At 51.6% G+C, this 23419-nt stretch overlaps 1 protein-coding gene across 1 annotated transcript in view; it reads left to right on the top strand.

Annotated features, from left to right (window-relative positions):
- Window positions 1–23419, top strand: part of RNF123 (ring finger protein 123) — an 85876-nt gene that overhangs the window by 8194 nt on the left and 54263 nt on the right. Inside the window, 22 exon segments of the mRNA XM_040358802.1 lie at window positions 1405–1508; window positions 1614–1668; window positions 2890–2975; window positions 4556–4642; window positions 5246–5313; window positions 5404–5529; window positions 6860–6974; window positions 7053–7157; window positions 10107–10232; window positions 11547–11639; window positions 14017–14090; window positions 14347–14464; window positions 15713–15787; window positions 15789–15813; window positions 15925–15945; window positions 15948–15985; window positions 17992–18063; window positions 19175–19295; window positions 19408–19509; window positions 20771–20863; window positions 20980–21030; window positions 21033–21182. Coding sequence (XP_040214736.1) covers window positions 1405–1508; window positions 1614–1668; window positions 2890–2975; window positions 4556–4642; window positions 5246–5313; window positions 5404–5529; window positions 6860–6974; window positions 7053–7157; window positions 10107–10232; window positions 11547–11639; window positions 14017–14090; window positions 14347–14464; window positions 15713–15787; window positions 15789–15813; window positions 15925–15945; window positions 15948–15985; window positions 17992–18063; window positions 19175–19295; window positions 19408–19509; window positions 20771–20863; window positions 20980–21030; window positions 21033–21182 — 1905 coding nt within the window.

Genomic DNA, 23419 nt, shown 5'->3' with positions numbered 1-23419 from the left:
AATTGTTACATGATTTCATAGTTAATCTGGTTGGGGGAAAAGAAACAAGTCCATCCAGTTCAACCAATATAGGGGGGAAAAAACTAAGACAGAGTGGGAGTTCAGGGTAGAGAGTTCAGGATTCTAACAGGGGTTGGGGGGAGAGCCTGTGGGGGGTTCTGAGGTGGATTGGGGGGTGTTTAGGGTGCAGGAGGAGGGCGGTGGGTCCAGAGTGCAGGTAGGGTTGGGTGGGAGGGATGCAGTGTGCAGGTGAAGGCAAAGGTAATTTTTCTCCTTCACTCCTGTGATGGGCACTGATGAGCGGCACGGGTAGGTGGCACTGGTGGGCACAAAATGAGTGGGAGTTCAGGTTTGAGAGTCCAGGATTCTAACAGGGGTTGGGGGGAGAGCCTGTGGGGGGTTCTGGGTTCTGAGGTGGATTGGGGGGTGTTTAGGGTGCAGGAGGAGGGAGGTGGGTCCAGAGTGCAGGTAGGGGTTGGGTGGGAGGGATGCACTGTGCAGGTGAAGGCAACGGTAATTTTTCTCCTTCACTCGTGTGATGGGCACTGATAAGCTGCACTGGTGGGCACGAGTAGGCGGCACTGGTGGGCACAAGTAGGCGGCACTGGTGGGCACGGGTAGGTGGCACTGGTGGGCACGGGTAGGTGGCACTGGTAGGCACAAAATGAATGGGAGTTCAGGTTAGAGAGTCTAACAGGGGTTGCGGGGAGAGCGGGTGGGGGGGGCTTCTGAGGTGGATTGGGGGGTGTTTAGGGTGCAGGAGGGGAGAGGTGGGCCCCAAGTGCAGGTAGGAGTTGGGTGGGAGGGATGCAGGCAAAGGTAATTTTACTCCTTCACTCGTGTTAGGGGCACTGATGAGCTGCATGGTTAGGTGGCACTGGTAGGTGGGCATTAGTAGGTGGCACTGGTGCACACGGGTAGGTGGGCACGGCTAGGCGGCACTGGTGGGCACAATGTGTTCAAATAAAGGGGGGGGAGATGCACGATGGGGAGAGCCCAGATGGTGGGGAGTGCAATGAGAGGGGGGTCCAGGATGCAGATGAGGGTTGGGGGGTGCAAGAGGAGGGGTGTGGTAGAGTATCCAGGCCAGTCCCTTTTTGGATAATAGGCCGTTTACCCAGAACACAGACCTGTGGACAGTCCTGTTCTGGTTCATCGGGCCAAAGAGGATAATATACGGGTGCTGGAAGACGTTGTGCTCAGCAAAAATAATTTTGACATGGTGAATATACGTTTCTCATCAGTAATCCTGCAGAGTTCTAATTTAGGGCTGACCTTTCCAATTCTGGAATAAGCCTATAAAGCCAGGGCAATGTGCCGTATCACTTGGCAACCATTCAGTTAGCCGTATGTAGTGAGAGATGATTTCTGATTGGCTGTTGAGTGTTTTCTGTTCTCTCCCAGGTACAGATCAGACAGCAGAGGGCCGCCTGGGACCCAACACGGTGGTCCTGGATCACACCAGCGGATTTGAGGGGCTCTTGCTGGTAGACGATGATCTCCTGGGGGTGAGTAGAGTGTGCGGCGCTCCGCTACTTGCAGCGCTCCTACTGGGCAGTACACACAGAGCGCCAGCGCTGTCCGCAATGGTTTATTCGTGCCTCTTCTTGCAGGTCATTGGACACAGCAACTTCAGCTCCATCCGGGCCACAACCTGCGTGTTTAAAGGTGAGTGAAGAAAGGGGGAGTGTCTGCATCTGTGACTTTTCATTGGAGAGGGACAGCGCAGCATTTCATTTCAAGATTTAAAGGCCAACTCCTTTTTATTATAGCCTCAGGAGAGAGAAATGTCACCATTGTGGGAGGGGCAGAGATGTGAGTTTCTGCAGGATAGTCTCATCATTGTGGGAGGGGCAGAGACACAAACTATTGTGGGGAAATTTCCCCATTGAGGGAGGGTCGGAGATACAATCTGTGGGAGGGGCAGAGACACAAACTACTGCAGAGAAAGCTCATCATTGTGGGAGGGACAGAGACATGAATTTCTGCAGGAGATCTCTCCATTGTGGGAGGGGCAGAGACATAATCTACTGCAGGAAATCTCACCATTGTGGGAGGGGCAGAGACACAAACTACTGCAGGAAATCTCATTGTGGGAGGGGCAGAGACACAAACTACTGCAGGAAATCTCATTGTGGGAGGGGCAGAGACACAAACTACTGCAGGAAAGTTCCCCATTGTGGGAGGGGCAGAGACACAAACTACTGCAGGAAAGTTCACCATTGTGGGAGGGGCAGAGACACAAACTACTGCAGGAAATCTCTTCATTGTGGGAGGGGCAGAGACACAAACTACTACAGGGAAAGCTCACCATTGTGGGAGGGGCAGAGACACAAACTACTACAGGGAAAGCTCACCATTGTGGGAGGGGCAGAGACACAAACTACTACAGGGAAAGCTCACCATTGTGGGAGGGGCAGAGACACAAACTACTACAGGGAAATCTCACCATTGTGGGAGGGGCAGAGACACAAACTATTGTGGGGAAATTTCCCCATTGAGGGAGGGTCGGAGATACAATCTGTGGGAGGGGCAGAGACACAAACTACTGCAGAGAAAGCTCATCATTGTGAGGGGAGCAGAGACATGAATTTCTGCAGGAAATCTCACCATTGAGGGAGGGGCAGAGACATAATCTACTGTGGGTAAATTTCCCCATTCTGGGAGGGGCAGAGACCCAAATTTCTGCAGGGAAATTTCTCCATTGTGGGAGGGGCAGAGACACATTTCATTATTGATGCATGTAGCACTAGGCATCTTCCTTCCCAGAATAGAGACGCCAAGCTGGTGCTGCACCATTCTATACCCTGGAAATCTTACACTCTAATCTGAGAAGACAATATATATACGGTTCACCCCTGACCCTGCTCCTCTTTTCTGTCCCCTTAGGAAAGTGGCTCTATGAGGTCCTCATCTCCTCCCAGGGACTCATGCAGATTGGTTGGTGCACGCTGAACTGCAGGTTTAATCAGGAGGTGAGTGGAGGTCTCTGTGAGGAGGAGGAGTCTGTGGGTTATGAATGACGCTTTAATTTAGCGCGGTTTGTCAGATGTGTGAAATTGGTAAACCAATCATTATCTGTCTGTGTATAATATGCTAGAGGAGAAGGACGACTTGTAGAACAATCTGCAGCCACATTGCAATGAGCATTTAAACGGCAGGCAACAGCTACACTATAATACCAAAAGTATTGGGACGCCTGCCTTTACACGCAGATGAACTTTAATGGCATCCCAGTCTTAGTCCGTAGGGTTCAATATTGAGTTGGCTCCGCCCTTTGCAGCTATAACAGCTTCAACTCTTCTGGGAAGGCTGTCTACAAGGTTTAGGAGGGTGTCTATGGGAATGTTTGACCATTCTTCTAGAAGGGCAGGGGGGGGGGCGGGCCGGCAGTGTGTGTGTGCGCGCGTGCGGGGGGCTGGCAGTGTGTGCGCGTGCGGGGGGCTGGCAGTGTGTGCGCGTGCGGGGGGCTGGCAGTGTGTGCGCGTGCGGGGGGCTGGCAGTGTGTGCGCGTGCGGGGGGCTGGCAGTGTGTGCGTGTGCGGGGGGCTGGCAGTGTGTGCGCGTGCGGGGGGCTGGCAGTGTGTGCGTGTGCGGGGGGCTGGCAGTGTGTGTGTGTGTGTGCGGGGGGACTGGCAGTGTGTGTGCGGGGGGACTGGCAGTGTGTGTGTGTGCGGGGGGACTGGCAGTGTGTGTGTGTGCGGGGGGACTGGCAGTGTGTGTGTGTGCGGGGGGACTGGCAGTGTGTGTGTGCGGGGGGACTGGCAGTGTGTGTGTGTGTGTGTGTGTGTGTGTGCGGGGGGACTGGCAGTGTGTGTGTGTGCGGGGGGACTGGCAGTGTGTGTGTGCGGGGGGACTGGCAGTGTGTGTGTGCGGGGGGACTGGCAGTGTGTGTGTGCGGGGGGACTGGCAGTGTGTGTGTGCGGGGGGACTGGCAGTGTGTGTGTGTGTGTGTGTGCGGGGGGACTGGCAGTGTGTGTGTGTGTGTGTGTGTGTGTGTGTGTGTGTGCGGGGGGGACTGGCAGTGTGTGTGTGTGCGGGGGGGACTGGCAGTGTGTGTGCGGGGGGACTGGCAGTGTGTGCGCGTGGGGGCTGGCAGTGTGTGTGTGTGTGTGTGTGTGCGGGGGGGCTGGCAGTGTGTGTGTGCGGGGGGGCTGGCAGTGTGTGTGTGCGGAGGGGCTGGCAGTGTGTGTGTGCGGGGGGGCCGGCAGTGTGTGTGTGCGGGGGGGCCGGCAGTGTGTGTGTGCGGGGGGGCCGGCAGTGTGTGTGTGCGGGGGGGCCGGCAGTGTGTGTGTGTGCGGGGGGCCGGCAGTGTGTGTGTGTGCGGGGGGCCGGCAGTGTGTGTGTGTGCGGGGGGCCGGCAGTGTGTGTGTGCGGGGGGCCGGCAGTGTGTGTGTGTGTCTGTTTCTGTGTGTGTGTGTGGGGGGGGGCGGCAGTGTGTGTGTGTGTGTGTGTGTGCGGGGGGCCGGCAGTGTGTGTGTGTGTGTGTGTGTGTGGGGGGGGGGGGGCGGCAGTGTTCGGGGATAGTAGCTGAACACACTTCTCTGTTATTGCAGGAGGGTGTCGGGGACACTCCAGACTCTTATGCCTACGATGGAAACCGGGTCAGAAAATGGAACGTGACCACCACCAACTACGGCAAGGTGAGTAGCAGGAAAGCAAAGTGTGTATTTTATATACAGCATCACTGACCTATACCACAGTGCTGTACAAATATATTGTATTATTCACATTACTGTATGCACCAGAGGAGCTTACACTCCGCCTCACAGTCACACACTATTATTATTATACATTTATATAGCTCTGACATATACTGCAGTGCTGTACAGAGAACACTGAGCCAGTCAGATCAGCCTCTGCACCACAGGAGCTTACACTCTAATATCCCCCCACACTTGCACAATATTATCATTATACATTTATATAGCTCTGACATATACCGCAGTGCTGTACAGAGAACATTGAGACAGTTACATCAGTCTCTGTACCAGAGGAGCTTACACTCTAATGTCCCCCCACAGTCACATCAGTCTCTGTACCAGAGGAGCTTACACTCTAATGTCCCCTCCCCAACAGTCACACACTATTATTATTATACATTTATATAGCTCTGACATATACCGCAGTGCTGTACAGAAAACACTGAGTTAGTCTGAGGAGCTTGCACTCTAATTTTTTGCTTCTGTCAGTTTCCACCTCTTCTTCTTGATAACATCCATGTTGTTCTTTTGTCTCCGGTGCAGTCCTGGGCGGCGGGCGACATTGTCAGCTGTCTGATCGACTTGGATGAAGGGACCATCTCCTTCTGCCTGTATGTGATTGGCTGGTGATTGGTGAGCGCAGCGTGGTCTCCATTCTGTGGCTCCATCTTCCCTCATTGTTCTCTAATTTTTCTCTGCAGGAATGGCGTTAGTCTGGGCGTCGCTTTCAGTGACATTTCCCGAGGATCCGGTATGGCGTACTTCCCGGCCATAAGCCTCTCTTTCAAGGAGTCGGTGGCGTTTAATTTCGGTTCCCGTCCTTTCAGATATCCTTCTTGTAGTCTAGTACAGGGGTCTCCAAACTTTTTAAACAAAGGGCCAGTTTATTGTCCTTTAGACTTTAGGAGGGCCGGATTGTGGCCAGCAGGGGCAAAAAATGTTGGCATCAGTGGGGTAGATTCAGGTACCTTTTGCGGCGGCGTATCTCCAGATACGCCGCCGTAATTTTAATTCCGCGCCCGCGTAGCGTTACGCCGATTCATAAAGGCAGTTACGCTGTAAAAATAGGCTTCCTCCACCGACGTAACTTGATTGCGGCGGCGTAGAATCGTGTGCAATATAACTTTGGCGCTAGGGGGCGCTTCTGTTGTTGTCGGCGTAGAATATGCTAATTTCCTAGATACGCCGATTCACAAACGTACGTGCGCCTGGCGTTCGTTTTTTACGTAGTTTGCGTTAAGGCTTTTTCGGCGTAAGGCTGCTCCTGCTATTAGGAGGCACAGCCAATGTTAAGTATGAACGTCGTTACCGCTTCGAAATTTTAATTATTTGTGTCGTTTGCGTAAGTCGTTCGCGAATAGGGCTGGACGTAATTTACGTTTACGTCGAAAGCAATACTCCGTACTTGGAAGCAATGCACACTGGGATATGTACACGGACGGCGCATGCGCCGTTCGTAAATCACGTCAGGTCATCACATATTACCATAAAACACGCCCCCCTTCCCCATTTGAATTACGCGCGCTTACGCCGGCCTCATTTACGCTACGCCGCCGCAACTTACGGAGCAAGTGCTTTGTGAATTCAGCACTTTCTCCTGTATGTTACGGCGGCGTAGCGTAAATACGATACGCTGCGCCGCCGTTTCATTGCACAACCCCTACCTGAATCCACCCCACTGAGAATAAATATGGCCTCGGGATTGGTGGTCAATTGGAGGGGTAGTGGGAGGAATAGTATCCCATCTTTGGTATCAGTGGAAGAAAGAGTGCCCCATTGTTGGCGTCAGTGGAAGGAACAGTGCCCAAAGGGCCAGATAGATGCTAGCAAAGGGCCACATCTGGCCCTCGGGCCGCAGTTTGGAGAGCCCTGGTCTAGTATATAATATATATACCGCTATAGGCTGTCATTATTTTCTTTACAAGCTCCAATCAGATCAGACTTTCAGGTTCCATCTGTGTTTTTATGGTTAATGAATATCCCGGGTCCCTACTCTGTTCTCGGCAGGTCATGTTTTCTGGATACCCTATCTATCTGAGGCTCAGTCTAAAAGAGAAGTGGCATTGGGGTTGGGGATCCAGAAAATATGTCCTGCTTCTGGTGTTGGCTGACGTGAAGTGTGGATTGTTTGCTTCTTTCCTTGACGATCTCCATCACATATCCGGTGGAGGGATACCGCCCCCTGCAGGACCCACCGACCGCTGAGCTGCTGAAATCCCAGAGGCTGCTGGGGTACCTGAAGAGCGTGCTGAGTACAGTGATCGACACTCAGGTATAGGATTGTGTGTGGAGGGCCTCTGGCAGAGGATCACCTGAGATCCGAATGAATTCTAAAATTGTATTTTTCCAGGAGGGGAAACTGGTGGACAGAGACCCGTCTACATGGCAGCTGCAGGGAGAGCCGACGGTCCTGATAACACTGGCCCATATATTCAACCACTTCGCCCCGCTCATGGTGAGTACAAATTCCACCCTCTGATATCCCCAGCCTCCATCATCATACAATCCCTGCCACCCAGCCAGACAGCCTCTAATAGCCTCCCCCCTTCAACCCTTGCTCCCCCCCGACCTCAGATATCCCCCACCCAGACAGCCCCACCATCCCGTATCCCTCGCCCCTATCATCGTACAACTCCTACTACCCCAACCTATATCCAGATAGCCTCTGACCTCCAATGTCCCCCAACTCCATCATCATACAATCCCTGCCACCCCAGTTTCCACCCACCCTCCAACCCTTGCTCCCCGACCTCAGATATCCCCCACCCAGACAGCCTCATCCCTCACCTCCATCATCGCACAACCCCTGCTACCCCAACCTATACCCAGATAGCCTCTGACCTCCAATGTCCCCCAACTCCATCATCATACAATCCCTGCCACCCCAACCTCTACCCAGAACCATCTCTGACCTCCAATGTTCCCCAACTGCCATCCCGGTTTCCACCCACCCAGACAGGCTCCGATAGCCTCCACCCTCCAATATCCTCTATTATCGCACGGCCCCTGCTACCCCAACCTCAAATATCCCCCACCTCCATCATCGCATAACCCCTGCTACCCCAACCTCTACCCAGAACCACCTCTGACCTCCAATGTCCCCCAACTGCCATCCTAGTCTCCACCCACCCAGACAGCCTCTGATTGCCTCCACCCTCCAACACTTGAACCCACCCAGACAGCCTCACCGTCCCTTATACCTCACCTCCATCATCGCACAACCCCTGCTATCCCAACCTCTACCCAGACCACCTCTGCCCTCCAATGTCCCACAACTCCATCATCATACAATCCCTGCCACCCTAGTTTTCACCCACCCAGACAGCCTCTGATAGCCTCCACCCTCCAACCCTTGCTCCCCCAGACCTCAGATATCCCCCACCCAGACAGCCCCACCATACCGTATCCCTCGCCCCTATCATCGTACAACTCCTACTATCCCAACCTCTGTCCCCCAACTGCCATCCTAGTTTCCAGCCACCCAGACAGCCTCCACCCTCCAATATCCTCTTTTATCGCACGACCCCTGCTACCCCAACCTCACATATCCCCCACCTCCATCACCTCCATCATCGCACAACCCCTGCTACCCCAACCTCTACCCAGACCACCTCTGACCTCCAATGTGCCCCAACTGCCATCATAGTTCCCACCCAGACAGCCTCCACCCTCCACCCTCCAATCCACCCAGACAGCCTCACCGTCCCATATACCTCACCTCCATCATCGCACAACCCCTGCTACCCCAACCTCTACCCAGACCACCTCTGACCTCCAATGTGCCCCAACTGCCATCATAGTTCCCACCCAGACAGCCTCCACCCTCCAATCCACCCAGACAGCCTCACCGTCCCATATACCTCACCTCCATCATCGCACAACCCCTGCTACCCCAACCTCTACCCAGACAACCTCTGCCCTCCAATGTCCCACAACTCCATCATCATACAATCCCTGCCACCCTAGTTTCCACCCACCCAGACAGCCTCTGATAGCCTCCACCCTCCAACCCTTGCTCCCCCAGACCTCAGATATCCCCCACCCAGACAGCCCCACCATACCGTATCCCTCGCCCCTATCATCGTACAACTCCTACTATCCCAACCTCTACCCAGACAACCTCTGTCCCCCAACTGCCATCCTAGTTTCCAGCCACCCAGACAGCCTCCACCCTCCAATATCCTCTTTTATCGCACGACCCCTGCTACCCCAACCTCACATATCCCCCACCTCCATCACCTCCATCATCTCACAACCCCTGCTACCCCAACCTCTACCCAGACCACCTCTGACCTCCAATGTGCCCCAACTGCCATCATAGTTCCCACCCAGACAGCCTCCACCCTCCACCCTCCAATCCACCCAGACAGCCTCACCGTCCCATATACCTCACCTCCATCATCGCACAACCCCTGCTACCCCAACCTCTACCCAGACCACCTCTGACCTCCAATGTGCCCCAACTGCCATCATAGTTCCCACCCAGACAGCCTCCACCCTCCAATCCACCCAGACAGCCTCACCGTCCCATATACCTCACCTCCATCATCGCACAACCCCTGCTACCCCAACCTCTACCCAGACAACCTCTGCCCTCCAATGTCCCACAACTCCACCATCATACAATCCCTGCCACCCTAGTTTCCACCCACTCAGACAGCCTCTGATAGCCTCCACCCTCCAGCCCTTGCTCCCCAATCCTCACCTAGACAGCCTCCACCCTCTAATATCCCTCACCTCCATCTTCATACAATCCCTTCAATCTCCAAGCTCCACCCAGACGGCCTCTGACCTTTGATAGCCTTCAACCTCTGATTATCCCTCACCTCCATCATTGCAGAACCTCTTCCACCCAGACAGCCTCTGACCTCCAATAAACCCCCCCCCCCACCTCTACCCAGAATATTTTAGACCTCTAATATCCCCCACCTATATCATTTATACAACCCCTGCCCACCCCAACCGCCACCCAGAAAGCCTTCACTCTCTGATAATCACCTACTCCATAATTGTACATCCCCTGAACCTCACTTTACCCAAACGGCCTCTGTGATGCTTTTCAATAAATGATTGATGTCGCAATAACCTCACCAGTCATCAGATCTCAGAGCTGTTCGGCAGTTCCATTAAAGCAGCTGATTATTGAGCATGCCATGCAGGGAGATCACAACTCTGCCCCTCCCCCCCCCCTCCTCTCTTTCCGATTGGTGAAGAACAGCTTTTCCATTTCCTGTGCATAACCAGGAGATTCTTACCAGACAATGGACCTTTGCTGTCATAGTTCTAAAAGCCTGAAGGAGATTTTTCATTGTAGGACGATAAAATGAAGTGTTAGGACTATTTTATGTGTCTATTGATTGGTACTTTTATGTCTGTGTCTCTCTTGTGTATGGCCGGTGTACAGTGTAAGGTCTACCTGGTGGAGGACGTCCTCATGAACTATCTCCTCGGGATATTGGCAGGAGGGGGTGCAGTAGGAGAGCACCCCTTAATAGAACATCTCCTGGATCTCATGTGGCTGCTGATGGAGGTAAGTGAGAGCTCCCTCTAGTGAAGGAAGAGTGGAAGTACTGGAGGTTATTGAATGCATGAGTGAGAGCTCCCTCTAGTGAGGAAGAAGTGAAAGTGATTGGCTCCCTTTAGTGAGGGAGTAGTGGAAGTGCTGGACGTGATTGATTGCTCCCTCCAGTGAAAAATGCATGGAAGTGCTGCAGGTAAGTGAGAGCTGTGTCTAGTGTAGGGGTCTCCAAAATTTCTAAACAAAGGGCCAGTTTACTGTCCTCCAAACTTTAGGAGGGCCGGACTGTGGCCGGTGGGAGTAAGAAATGTCCTGGCATCCGTGGGAGTAAACAATTCCTCATCATTGGTATTGGGGAGGGGGGGGGGGAGAGTAATAGTGCCCCATCATAGGTATCATTGGGATGACATTCACAGACATGACTGGGCATGATGGGAATTGTAGTTCCTGAACAACTGGAGGGCCGTAGTTTGAGGACCCATGCTCTAGTGAAGGATGAATGGAAGTGCTGCAGGTAAGTGAGAGCTCCCCCCTTTTAAACATGTAGTGGAAGTTCTGGACGTGATTGAGAGCTCCCTCTGGTGAGCGAGTAGTGGAAGTGCTGGACGTGATTGAGAGCTTCCTCTAGTGAGCGAGTAGTGGAAGTGCTGGACGTGATTGAGAGCTCCCTCTAGTGAGCGAGTAGTGGAAGTGCTGGACGTGATTGAGAGCTCCCTCTAGTGATCGAGTAGTGGAAGTGCTGGACCTGATTGAGAGCTCCCTCTAGTGAGCGAGTAGTGGAAGTGCTGGACTTGATTGAGAGCTCCCTCTAGTGATCGAGTAGTGGAAGTGCTGGACGTGATTGAGAGCTCCCTCTAGTGATCGAGTAGTGGAAGTGCTGGACGTGATTGAGGGCTTCCTCTAGTGAGCGAGTAGTGGAAGTGCTGGACGTGATTGAGAGCTCCCTCTAGTGATCGAGTAGTGGAAGTGCTGGACGTGATTGAGAGCTCCCTCTAGTGATCGAGTAGTGGAAGTGCTGGACGTGATTGAGAGCTCCCTCTAGTGATCGAGTAGTGGAAGTGCTGGACGTGATTGAGAGCTCCCTCTGGTGAGCGAGTAGTGGAAGTGCTGGACGTGATTGAGAGCTCCCTCTAGTGATCGAGTAGTGGAAGTGCTGGACGTGATTGAGAGCTCCCTCTGGTGAGCGAGTAGTGGAAGTGCTGGACGTGATTGAGAGCTCCCTCTAGTGAGCGAGTAGTGGAAGTGCTGGACGTGATTGAGAGCTCCCTCTAGTGAGGAATGAGTGGAAGTGCTGTGCATCCTCATTAACCTTCCCTATCCCACCAGGACTACGAGATCCACGAGTGCCTGAAGCAGCTAATGATGTCTCTCCTCCGAGCGTATCGCTTCTCTCCGATCGTCCCCGATCTGGGGCTGCAGGTCAGTGTCTGCTGCCCATTAAGGCACTGGTAGGGCAGGCCAGTAATTAGGTTGCATGCTCTTGGGACGTATTCCTCTTGCCTTTTGTTTTAGGCCCCTTTCACACTGGGGCGGGGGGTGCGTCGGCGGTAAAGTGCCGCTATTTTTAGCTGCGCTTTACCGTCAATTTTGTGCCGCTTTTCGGTCACTAGCGGTGCGCTTTTACCCCCCTGCTAGCGTCTGGAGAAAGAGGGTTAAAAGCACAGCAAAGCGCCTCTGCAGAGGCGCTTTGCCGGTGGTATAGCCGCGGTGCCCATTGATTTCAATGTACAGGAGCTCCAAATTATGCTGCTAGCACGACTTTTTTTACCGTCCTTCTAGCGCACCGCTTAAGTGGGAAAGCCCTCAGGGTTTTTACACTGAAGAGACAGCAGCGCTGTTTCAGGGCGCTTTGCAGGCGCTATTTTTAGCGTGTTAGCGCCTGCAAAGCGCCCCAGTGTGAAAGGGGTCTAATAGATGGCTACCTTATATCATTGTTTCTGCAAACTATCCTCAATTACAGCGCAGCAACACAGGTGTGCCTGCATATGCCAATGTGGAGGGGAGTGGGGATATCCAGAAAACACGACCTTCTAAGTTGGGACCTGGGATGAGATCTGGAAATGTTGCATTATATATTTTTTATTTCAAGATTGAAGTAACTTGATATTTAGTAGCACTATAAAAATGAAGTGGGGAAATTGTAGAAAGCCACCTGTAGATTAAGGTCTGGGAACCTAAGCCACATCCCAAAAATACAAGAAAAAAGCAGAGGGGTCGCCCCTGGGATTTTATGGGCAGAGGATGAAAAAACGATAAAGTAACAGATGTATATAAAATAATTTATACAAAATTTATTGCGAAAATCAATACATTTTGTATAAATTCTTTTATATAGATCTGTTAATTTTTTTATCTGGTTTTCATCCTCTGCCCATAAAATTCCAGGGGCGACCCCTCTGCTTTTTTTCATTATAAAAATGAAAAGCAGGAGAGATGATTGGATTTTGGATATACCGTGTTTCCCCAAAAATAAGCCTGGGTCTTATATTAATTTTGAGAGAAAAAAGACACAGTAGGGCTTATTTTAGGGGTAGGTCTTACCATGTGTGAACTGAGTTAAAGTGCTTGTAAAATCCTATAATCCACTCTATTACAGAATTATATAATGTGCAATGTGTGTGTTTCTGTCTGTAATATAACTGTGCCAAATACCTCCGCTATAGCGCCGTTCTGCGCTTCTGTGACCCGCCGGAGCTCTCTTTCCCTGTAATTCTATTACAGAAACACACACATTGTACATTATATACTACTGTAATACAGTAGGGTTATAGGATTTTACAAGCATTTTTAACCACTTAAGACCCGGACCTTTAGGCAGCTAAAGGACCTGGCCAGTTTTTGCGATTCGGCACTGCGTCGCTTTAACTGACAATTGCGCGGTCGTGCGACGTGGCTCCCAAACAAAATTGGCGTCCTTTTTTTTCCACAAATAGAGCTTTCTTTTGGTGGTATTTGATCACCTCTGCGGTTTTTATTTTTTGCGCTATAAACAAAAATAGAGCGTCAATTTTGAAAAAAATATCAATATTTTTAACTTTTTGCTGTAATAAATATCCCCCAAAAATATATAAAAAAACATTTTTTTACCCTCAGTTTAGGCCGATACGTATTCTTCTTCTACCTATTTTTGGTAAAAAAAAATCGCAATAAGCGTTTATCGATTGGTTTTGCACAAAATGTATAGCGTTTACAAAATAGGGGATAGTTTTATTTCATTTTTATTAATTATTTGTTTTTTTACTACTAATGGCGGCGATCAGCGTTTTTTTTTTTCGTGACTGCGACATTATGGCGGACACTTCGGACAATTTTGACACATTTTGGGGGACTATTGTCATTTTCACAGCAAAAAATGCATTAAAAATGCACTGATTACTTATGAAAATGGCAATTGCAGTTTGGGAGTTAACCACTAGGGGGCGCTTGAAGGGGTTAAGTGTGACCTCATATGTGTTTCTAACTGTAGGGGGGTGTGGCTGTAGGTGTGACGTCATTGATTGTGTTTCCCTATAAAAGGGAACAGACGATCAATGACGGCGCCACAGTGAAGAACTGGGAAGCTGTGTTTACACACATCTCTCCCCGTTCTTCAGCTCCGGGGACCGATCGCGGGACTCCAGCGACGATCGGGTCCAGCCGTGCCATTCTGCCAACGTATATGTGCAGGAGGCGGTCCTTAAGTGGTTAACTAGGGCTTATAATGCAGCCCTCCTGAAAAATAACGCTAGGTCCTATTTTCTGGGAAAGGCAGTAGTAAGTGCTTTGTTAAATTGATGAATCGCATTTCTTTTCACAGATTCACTACTTGCGTCTGACAATCGCCATCCTGAGACACGAGAAGTCTCGGAAGTACCTGCTCAGCAATGTTCTGTATCCTTCACACTCATTATTCATGAGTCTTCCATACAGACATGAGAGCCCCACAGCATGCGGTGTGTGAGTACAGCTTCCTTGTGTGATCCGCAGCAAAGTGCCGCTGTCTCTCTCTCTCATTCATTCTTCTCCTTTTTTATCTCTGTTGGTTTTACTGGGTGCTCTGGTGATTTCCCTAAATACAGCACTTTTATAGTGGTCAGTCAGTACAATAAATATGAAAGAACTCCACCCTTAACTCTGCACATTGTAGATTCGATGTCCTTCGGTCGGTAGTGTTCTTCTTCATTAAGAGTCCATTGCGGGTGGAGGAGGCCGGGCTGCAGGAGCTGATCCCAACTACGTGGTGGCCGAACCGATTCAACAAAGAGGTGACCCCGAGACTACAGATCATTAGCACTGGTGTCTCCTCACTCCATTTTATACATTTATATAGCTCTGACATATACCACAGTGCTGTACACAAACATCGAGCCAGTCACATCAGTCTCTGTACCAGAAGAGCTTACACTCTAATGCCCCCCACAGTCGCATCAGTCTCTGTACCAGAGGAGCTTACACTCTAATGCCCCCCCACAGTCACATCAGTCTCTGTACCAGAGGAGCTTACACTCTAATGCCCCCCCCCCCCCACAGTCACATCAGTCTCTGTACCAGAGGAGCTTACATTCTAATGCCCCCCCACAGTCACATCAGTCTCTGTACCAGAGGAGCTTACACTCTAATGCCCCCCCCCCCCCCCACAGTCACATCAGTCTCTGTACCAGAGGAGCTTACACTCTAATGTCCCCCCACAGTCACATCAGTCTCTGTACCAGAGAGCTTACACTCTAATGCCCCCCCCCCCATAGTCACATCAGTCTCTGTACCAGTGGAGCTTACACTCTAATGTCCTCCCACAGTCACACATTATTATCATTGTACATTTATATAGCTCTGACATATATCTTGGCGCTGTACAGAGAACACAGAGCCAGTCACATCAGTCTCTGTACCAGAGGAGCTTACACTCTAATGTCAGACACTATTATTATACATTTATATAGCTCTGACATATACCACAGCGCTGTACAGAGAACATTGAACATCAGTCTCTGCACCACAGGAGCTTACACTCTAATGTCCCCCCACACTAGCACAATATTATCATTATACATTTATATATCTCTGACATATACCGTAGTGCTGTACAGAGAACACTGAGCCAGTCACATAAGTCTCTGCACCAGAGGAGCTTACACTCTAATGTTCCTCACTAGGCACACACTTATAATTGTTATTATATAGCTCTGACATATACCGCAGTGCTGTATAGAGAAACCCTAAACCAGTCACATCAGTCTCTGTACCAGAGGACTTACACTCTAATGTCCCCCCACAGTTATACATCATTATAAAAGTACAGTAGAACCTTGGTTTACGAGTAACGCAGTTAACAAGCGTTTTGAATATTATTATACATTTATATAGCTCTGACATATACCGCAGTGCTGTACAGAGTACACTGAGCCAGTCACATCCGTCTCTGTACCAGAGGAGCTTACACTCTAAATGTCCCCTCCCCCCACAGTCACACAGTTGTTATTGTCCATTTCTATGGCTCTAAATATATTCTACAGGGAAAAGAAATAAAGGACCCGTTGGAGGAGAGCGGCGAGGATCGGCTCCGGAGGAGGGCATACGAGCGCGGTTGTATTGCGACTTAAGAAACGCATTGAAGGTAACGGTCATGTGACTTCTAGTAATTGTTTTGTATTGGTCGGGGGGTGACCTGGGTATTTGGGGGAAGCGTGAGCTTAGATTAATTTCAATGTTTTTGTCTTTTATTCAGTGGTGGAGGAGCTGCAGGTCCAGATTTGAGGCTTTTGCTCAACAACAAGGACAAGGGAGGGGTAAGCGGTGCCCCCTGGAGGTCATCCCTTATTACACAAATTGTATTTGATCACTTTTGGTGGAGCAAATATCAAAAATATTTATTATTACGTAAATAAAAAGTATATGTTACAGTATCTCGCTAAAGTAAGTACACCCCTCACATTTTTGTAAATCTTTTCATGTGACAACACTGAAGAAATGACACTTTGTATCTACAATGTTGTGTAGTGAGTGTACAGCTTGTATAATGGTGTAAATTTCCCGTCCCCTCAAAATAACTCAACACACAGCCATTACTGTCTAAACCGCTGGCAACAAAAGTGAGCCTTTTACCGCAGTACGCTGCAGCGCTGTGTTAACAGGACACATGGGAAGCGGTTCTTCCCGTGTGTCATGGCGGTCACAGATTGTTTTACGCTGCAGTAAAATTTCTGTCACCACAAATAGTGTGAATTAGCCCTAAACAATGTTTATAACACTGTGGGGCAGATCCACAGAGATCTGCACCCGCGCAGCGTATCAAGAATACGCTACGCCGCCATAACTTACTTGTCCTTGGTTCGAATCCTATAAAGATTTTGCGGCGTAAGTTACGGCGGCGTAGTCTATCTCTGGCAGCGTACGGCGCGTAATCTAAAACGGCGATTAGGGGGCATGTTTTATTTAAGTGTAGTGAATAACAGGGTCCCGGGGAGGACGGGTGTAGTGAATGCGGTAGTCCCGGGGAGACCGGGTGTAGTGAATGCGGAGTCCCGGGGAGACCGGGGTAGTGGAATGCGGAGTCCCGGGGAGACCGGGTGTAGTGAATGCGGAGTCCCGGGGAGACCGGGTGTAGTGAATGCGGAGGTCCCGGGGAGACCGGGTGTAGTGAATGCGGAGTCCCGGGGAGACCGGGGTGTAGCGAATGCGGAGTCCCGGGGAGACCGGGTGTAGTGAATGGCGGAGTCCCGGGGAGCCGGGGTGTAGTGAATTGCGAAATTGCGGAGTCCCGGGGAAGACCGGGTGTAGTGAATGCGGAGTCCCGGGGGAGACCGGGTGTAGTGAATGCGGAGTCCCGGGGGAGACCGGGTGTAGTGAATGCGGAGTCCCGGGGGAGACCGGTGTTGTAGTGCAATGCGGAGTCCCGGGGGAGACCGGGTGTAGTGAATGCGGAGTCCCGGGGGAGACCGGGTGTAGTGAATGCGGAGTCCCGGGGGAGACCGGTGTAGAGAATGCGGATCCCGGGGAGACCGGGTGTAGTGAATGCGGAGTCCCGGGGAGACCGGGTGTAGTGAATGCGGAGTCCCGGGGGAGACCGGGTGTAGTGAATGCGGAGTCCCGGGGGAGACCGGGTGTAGTGAATGCGGAGTCCCGGGGGAGACCGGGTGTATGAATGCGGAGTCCCCGGGGGAGACCGGGTGTAGTGAATGCGGAGTCCCGGGGGAGACCGGGTGTAGTGAATGCGGAGTCCCGGGGGAGACCGGGTGTAGTGAATGCGGAGTCCCGGGGAGAGGGTGTAGTGAATGCGGAGTCCCGGGGGAGACCGGGTGTAGTGAATGCGGAGTCCCGGGGGAGACCGGGTGTAGTGAATGCGGAGTCCCGGGGGAGACCGGGTGTAGTGAATGCGGAGTCCCGGGGGGAGACCGGGTGTAGTGAATGCGGAGTCCCGGGGGAGAGGTGTAGTGAATGCGGAGTCCCGGGGGAGACCGGGTGTAGTGAATGCGGAGTCCCGGGGGAGACCGGGTGTAGTGAATGCGGAGTCCCGGGGGAGACCGGGTGTAGTGAATGCGGAGTCCCGGGGGAGACCGGGTGTAGTGAATGCAGGGTCCCGGGGAGAGCAGATGTAGTGAATGCAGGGTCCCGGGTTTAGTAACACGTTCATTTCTTTACATAAACACAGATAATAATCCTTTTTTATCATTTTTGATCTTTATGTGTTGTTGGATACATTTTAAATAACATGGAGTTCATACAATTTTGGCACTTTGTGTAAACAAGAGGTTAATATAATAACTAATCACATATGACGCTGTCTCTGTCGCAGGGAGAAGCATCCCGCTACATCTTCCTCAACAAGTTCCGTAAATTTCTTCAAGAAAATGCCAGCAACAGAGGGGTGAGTGACCATCCTACACAAGGGGGGGGGACAATTGTCTACAACAGGGATATGCTGTAGCAAAACTACAAGTCCCATGATGCCTCTGCCTCTGGGGTGTCATGCTTGTGCTGTCAGTCTTGCTATGCCTCATGGGACTTGCTGGAGGTCCAGTAATTGGGCCCCTCCTGCTGCTCTGGGTCCCACCTTGTTGAAATTATGGGGCCTGAAACCCTGTACAGTAGCACAGGTGTTACCCCCTTATCAGCAACCCTGTGCTCAGTAGAATATCATACAAGAGTACATGTTTATAGAAGGGAACAAATTACCGTATTTATTGGCGTATAACGCACACTTTTTTTCCCCAGGGGAAAATCGTGGGCGCGCGATATACGCCGATCCCCGCTGTCTCTGTGTCCCTGAGTGCCGCAGCCTAGAGCCGAACCGAGTGTACTGTGCACTCGGCTAGGCTTGGCTCCGCCCACCGCAGCCTAAAGCCGAGCCGAGCGTACTGCGCACTCAGCCACGCTCGGCTCCGCCCGCAGCCATTGCGAGAGAAGCCGAGACAAGCCGAACACACAGGAAATCCGGCTCCTCTCGGCGACAAATCCAAAAACAAACACCGCTGCAACCCCGGGCAAGGTGCGGATGGACTGGCAGACGGACACGCTGGACGGAGACGGACACCTGGATAGAGGCCGCAGGCGGACACCTCCAAAGCCGCAGACGAACACCCACAAGGCCGGACGGACCCCGCGCAAGGAAGCCGCAGACGGACACCCACAAGGCCTGACGGACCCCGTGCAAGCCCGCAGACGGACGCCGGACAAGGCCGCCGATGGACACAGGGCAAAAATGTAAGTTTTTTTTTTCTTAAACTACCTTTCTAAGCTTGGGGTGCGCGTTATACGCGGGCGCGCGGTATACCCCGATAAATACGGTAACTTATTGGCATGTCTTTGGGGTGTCGGAGGAAACCCACACAAGCACAGGAACAACACGCAAACCCCATGCAGATATAGTGTCCTGACCCCAGGACTCAAACAGAGGACCTCAGTGCTGTACGGCAGAAATGCCAACCACTAAACCTTTGTGCCGTCTGATATAATGTGGGTGAATTTTATCTTTCCAGAATCCCACAGTTCTCTGCCCCCCTGAGTACATGGTGTGCTTCCTCCACCGTCTAATCACTGCCCTGCGATCCAGTTGGGATGAGTTTCATGTCCGGAATTCCTCGGCCCACAGCAGTGAAGGTAAAACGGAGCCTCTCTCCAGCCTATAGTATATTATAATGATATTGCACACACTGAAGGGCTTGTCTAATGCTTGGCCTTCTCTCTCTTTTTTTTTTTTTTTGGCCTGCAGATGCCTATGTGCCCCCGCAGCTCTTCAACAACGGAAAGGTGGATTATTTTGACCTGCAAAGGCTCGGGGGTCTTCTTTCACCCATGAGGAAGACGCTGAAAGGTGAGGGGGGGGTGGCTTTGGTGTAAGGGAGATGGTCCAGTGGCGGCCGCTCATGTAGGGCGCATGGGGCGCCAATCCATACGTCTGGGCGTCGGTGACGCATGGGTTTCCAATGGGTTTTTTTTTAGAAGCACATGATTGGAGTCAGAGGCTCCAATTGGCTTAAAAACGGCTGGGGCTCGATGCACAGAGCATTGCGCCCAGAGCCCACCCAGTATTGTGACCATTGGCAAATTAATATTCGCTAATGTCTTCCTGTTTCCCCTTCCTGCCAACAGGATGTGGATCCTGAGTCCTGATTGGCCGGGAGGGGTCGTGTTATGCAGGAGGAAAGCCCCGACCTGTATGGGGTATGTGCAGGCTGGCGGTGGGCTGATCGAGTGACCAGGGGGGGAGTGGCAATCGAGCAAGCAATGGGGAGTTGGTGGCTGGGGGGGCGGCTATTTGGGGAGGCCGTGGGCCTCCCCCTAAGAAAATTGAGCACCAGCCGCCACTGGGATGTTCAATGGTAATCGGTGGCCCGGATTCAGAGAGCAATTGCGCCTGCGTAACCATAGTATCGCAGCGCAATTGCTTACTTGCGCCGCGTAACGAATGCTCCTGATTCAGGAACCTCGTTACGCCGACTGCAGCCTAGATATGTGTGGCATAAGGCTCTTATGCCCGCATATCTTAGGCTGCATTCTTGCGATGGCCGCTAGGTGGCGTTCCCGTTGTGCTCAGCGTATAGTATGGCAAATTGCATACTAACGCCGATTCACAACGTTACGCGAGCCCTGCGTACGCAGTTTACGTTGTTTTGCGTACGGGCGTTTTAGCGTATGCTGCCCCTGGGCAGCCAATGTTGCGTATACCCGTCGTTCCCACCGCGTCGCGAAATTTGAACTTTACGTAGTTTGCGTAAGTGAAATCGTGAATGGCGCTGGACGCCATTCACGTTCACTTTGAAGCAAATGACGTCCTTGCGAGCATGCGCTCTACGATCGGCGCGGGAACGCGCCTAATTTTAAAATGATTCCCCGTCCCTCCCCCTACGGGATCATTAAAATTGCGCGCGGCTTTACGCCTGTGCATTTTGCCGGAGCGCCCACGCAAATTTACGGAGCTACTGCTCCGTGAATCGCTGGTAGCGCAGAACATTTGCGGGGGCGCAGGGCAAAAACGTTTGCCCTGCGCCTCCGTAAAAACTGCGCAAAGGTACCTGAATCTGCCCCATTGTTGCTGAAGATTTAAACCTCCACTCCTCTTTTCTGTCCTTTTGATGACCTGTCTTCCAAAGCCAACATAGTGATAGATCCATCAGAACTGCAGGCAGTCACTATGGATGACCTGGAGGAGGAAGATGAATCAGCCAGTTTTGACAGGACAGGTACAGAAAAAGGAGACCAGGCTATTGTAAACAATGCATTGCAGAGCCGCCGGTCAGCGTGTCTTTAAATATTAATGCAAATTGAATTTCCTTCTCTTTAGAGCCCTCTGCTGCCCAGAGGCCGATTGGTGGTGCCCTTGCCCGGCCCAGCTGGCGAGTTCCCCGTCTCTCGGGAGAGCAAACCGGTTCCTGAGCACTGCAGCGGTCAGAGTCTCATGAACCCCCCGGCGACCTCTTGGCACCCTGGAGAAGATGAAAGTGCGGAGTCTGAGCCTGGAGCAGCGGAACGGAGGATGACATGAGTGTGTGTGGGGCTGTAGGTGAGGGTCTCTCGGTAGACCCAGAAAATGCAATGTAGCTGTTGAAGGTTTGCAATATGTCCTGGGCGCCTCAAGAAAGCTGAAATATTGACATAGACCAGGGTCCTGCAAACTGCGGCCCGTTGTAAGGTTTTTAATCTTGCCCTCTGATGGAAGAGGGCACCATATTAGGGATGTAAGGGGGGACTCTGGTGGGAACCTGATGTTGGAGGGACATCACCAGCTCAGAGTGTGATATAATGTGAAAAAAGGCCTTGGCCTTGGCTCCTTCAGGGCAAGCCCTCTGACTACAATTAACCCCTGGGGCGGGGCGAAACGCGTCAGTGTGTGTGGCTTGGGTGGAGCCAAGACAGAGGCAGTTTTTTTACATTATATCACACTCTGAGATGGTGGTGTGCGGCGTCCGTCAAAATGAAACGACTAAATGCTAGCTGGATGAGCTTTCGGGAGGCCTGCACCCTCTTCTAGTTGTGGATCGCTGGGGTGACCACTGCAAGTTACTGAGGATTGCTCTGAAGGGGAGCAGAAATACAATGCCTCCTGCGCATAAACATGGATAGCTTGGTATAGGTCAGTGATGGCGAACCTTGGCACCCCAGATGTTTTAGAACTATTTTTCCCATGATGCTCAACTACACTGCAGGGTGCATGAGCATCATGGGAAATATAGTTCCAAAACATCTGGGGTGCCAAGGTTCTCCATCACTGGTATAAGTATAACAGAAAACTGCACGTCACTGGGGAATTGCTTCTAGCATTACAGCCCTCTAGGACCTTTAAACCTCTACAAAAACAAACGATAGAGGGGGCCCCAGCCTAGTGCATTAATCACACAAATTGTATTAATGTCAACTTAAAATGTACCTGCAAGCATCCAAATAAAAATCGCTCATCGAGCTACTCTTCTGTACCCCAGTGGTCCTCGATTCCGCACAGTACAGAATGCAGGGAGGACCTCACTGAAGTCTTCGATTGGCTGACGTGTTTCGAAGGCAACCCCCCCCTTTCTTCAGAGCCTGACGTGTTTCGAAGGAGACCCCTTCTTTTTCAGAGCCCATGGCTTTGAAGAAGAAGGGTTGCCTTCGAAACACGTCAGCCATTCAAAAACTTCTGTGAGGTTCCCCTGTTTTCTAGACTGTGCCGAATCAAGGAACACTGGGCTACAGATAAGGCTTTGATAGGGATTCTGATGCAAGGAGCTTGGCTGTACAGCTTTGTCTGCTTGTTTTTTTTCCTTCCCTGCACATGTTCACCACAGTTTCCATTTCATCACCCCACATTTGTTGTAGTACAGCTTCCCAAGTCTGTACCATCTGCCACAAGTGCTCGCATCTCTGGGATCCGTTACTCCCAAACAAGCCTATGTGTATCATGATTGTCCCACATCTGGATCTAGGAGCAGAGGCGGCTCTAGGCTTTGTGAGGCCCTTAGCAAAACTTGACATGGGAGCCCCACACACACCCATGATGGGAAAAATATTTCAAGGACAAGAGCCTCTTCCTCACAACCCTGGCCGGTGGTTGTGGGGGTCTTCGGGCAGGGGGGGCTTATCATAATCTGAAGCCCCCTTTAACAAGGCGGCCCCAGAGATCCTGCTCTTTAATAACTAAGGGGTGGGGCCACCTGGTGATGTCACCTGGTAAACCCGCCCCCTTGTGGATGTCATTGACGTAGGCATGCTGGGTTATTGACGTCACAAGGGGTGGAGTCACTGATATTCACTGGGTTTAGGGACGTTGGCGGCCCCGTTTCTGTGTCAGGGCTTTAAACACTGCCTGAGCACAGCAGCGTTAAGGTCCCCTGTCCCTCCAAACTGGGGTAATGCATTGGGTAAGTTAGGTGGCCACGAGGCCCCTGTGAGTGCGAGGCCTTAGGCGACCGCCTAATTAAAGAGCCGCCTCTGTCTAGGAGTGTTTCAAGATTGTGCTGGAACAATAAAGTTGGTTTTTGGAAGTGGTGTGTTACTCCAAGATACGTCTGGGGTTTTATTCAGTCCCAAGTCTCAGAGGATTACATGGAGAGTGCATTTGTGTAGGCCTGCAGAGCCAAGAACTTGGTGGATTTGTGACACGCAAATGGTGGGGGGGGGGGGGGGTTTAGCAAATATAGTGTAACGGTACTGAAAGTTGCTCCACCGCTTGGTCCTATCTGGTCATCCTCCACACACCCTTGAAGAATTTTTACCCACTTAAGCCCCGGACCATTTGTTGCTAAATGCCC

The sequence above is a fragment of the Rana temporaria genome, chromosome 7 (assembly GCF_905171775.1).
Source record: "Rana temporaria chromosome 7, aRanTem1.1, whole genome shotgun sequence".
Lineage (NCBI taxonomy): Eukaryota > Metazoa > Chordata > Amphibia > Anura > Ranidae > Rana > Rana temporaria.
This window is presented reverse-complemented; position numbering and strand designations above follow the sequence as displayed.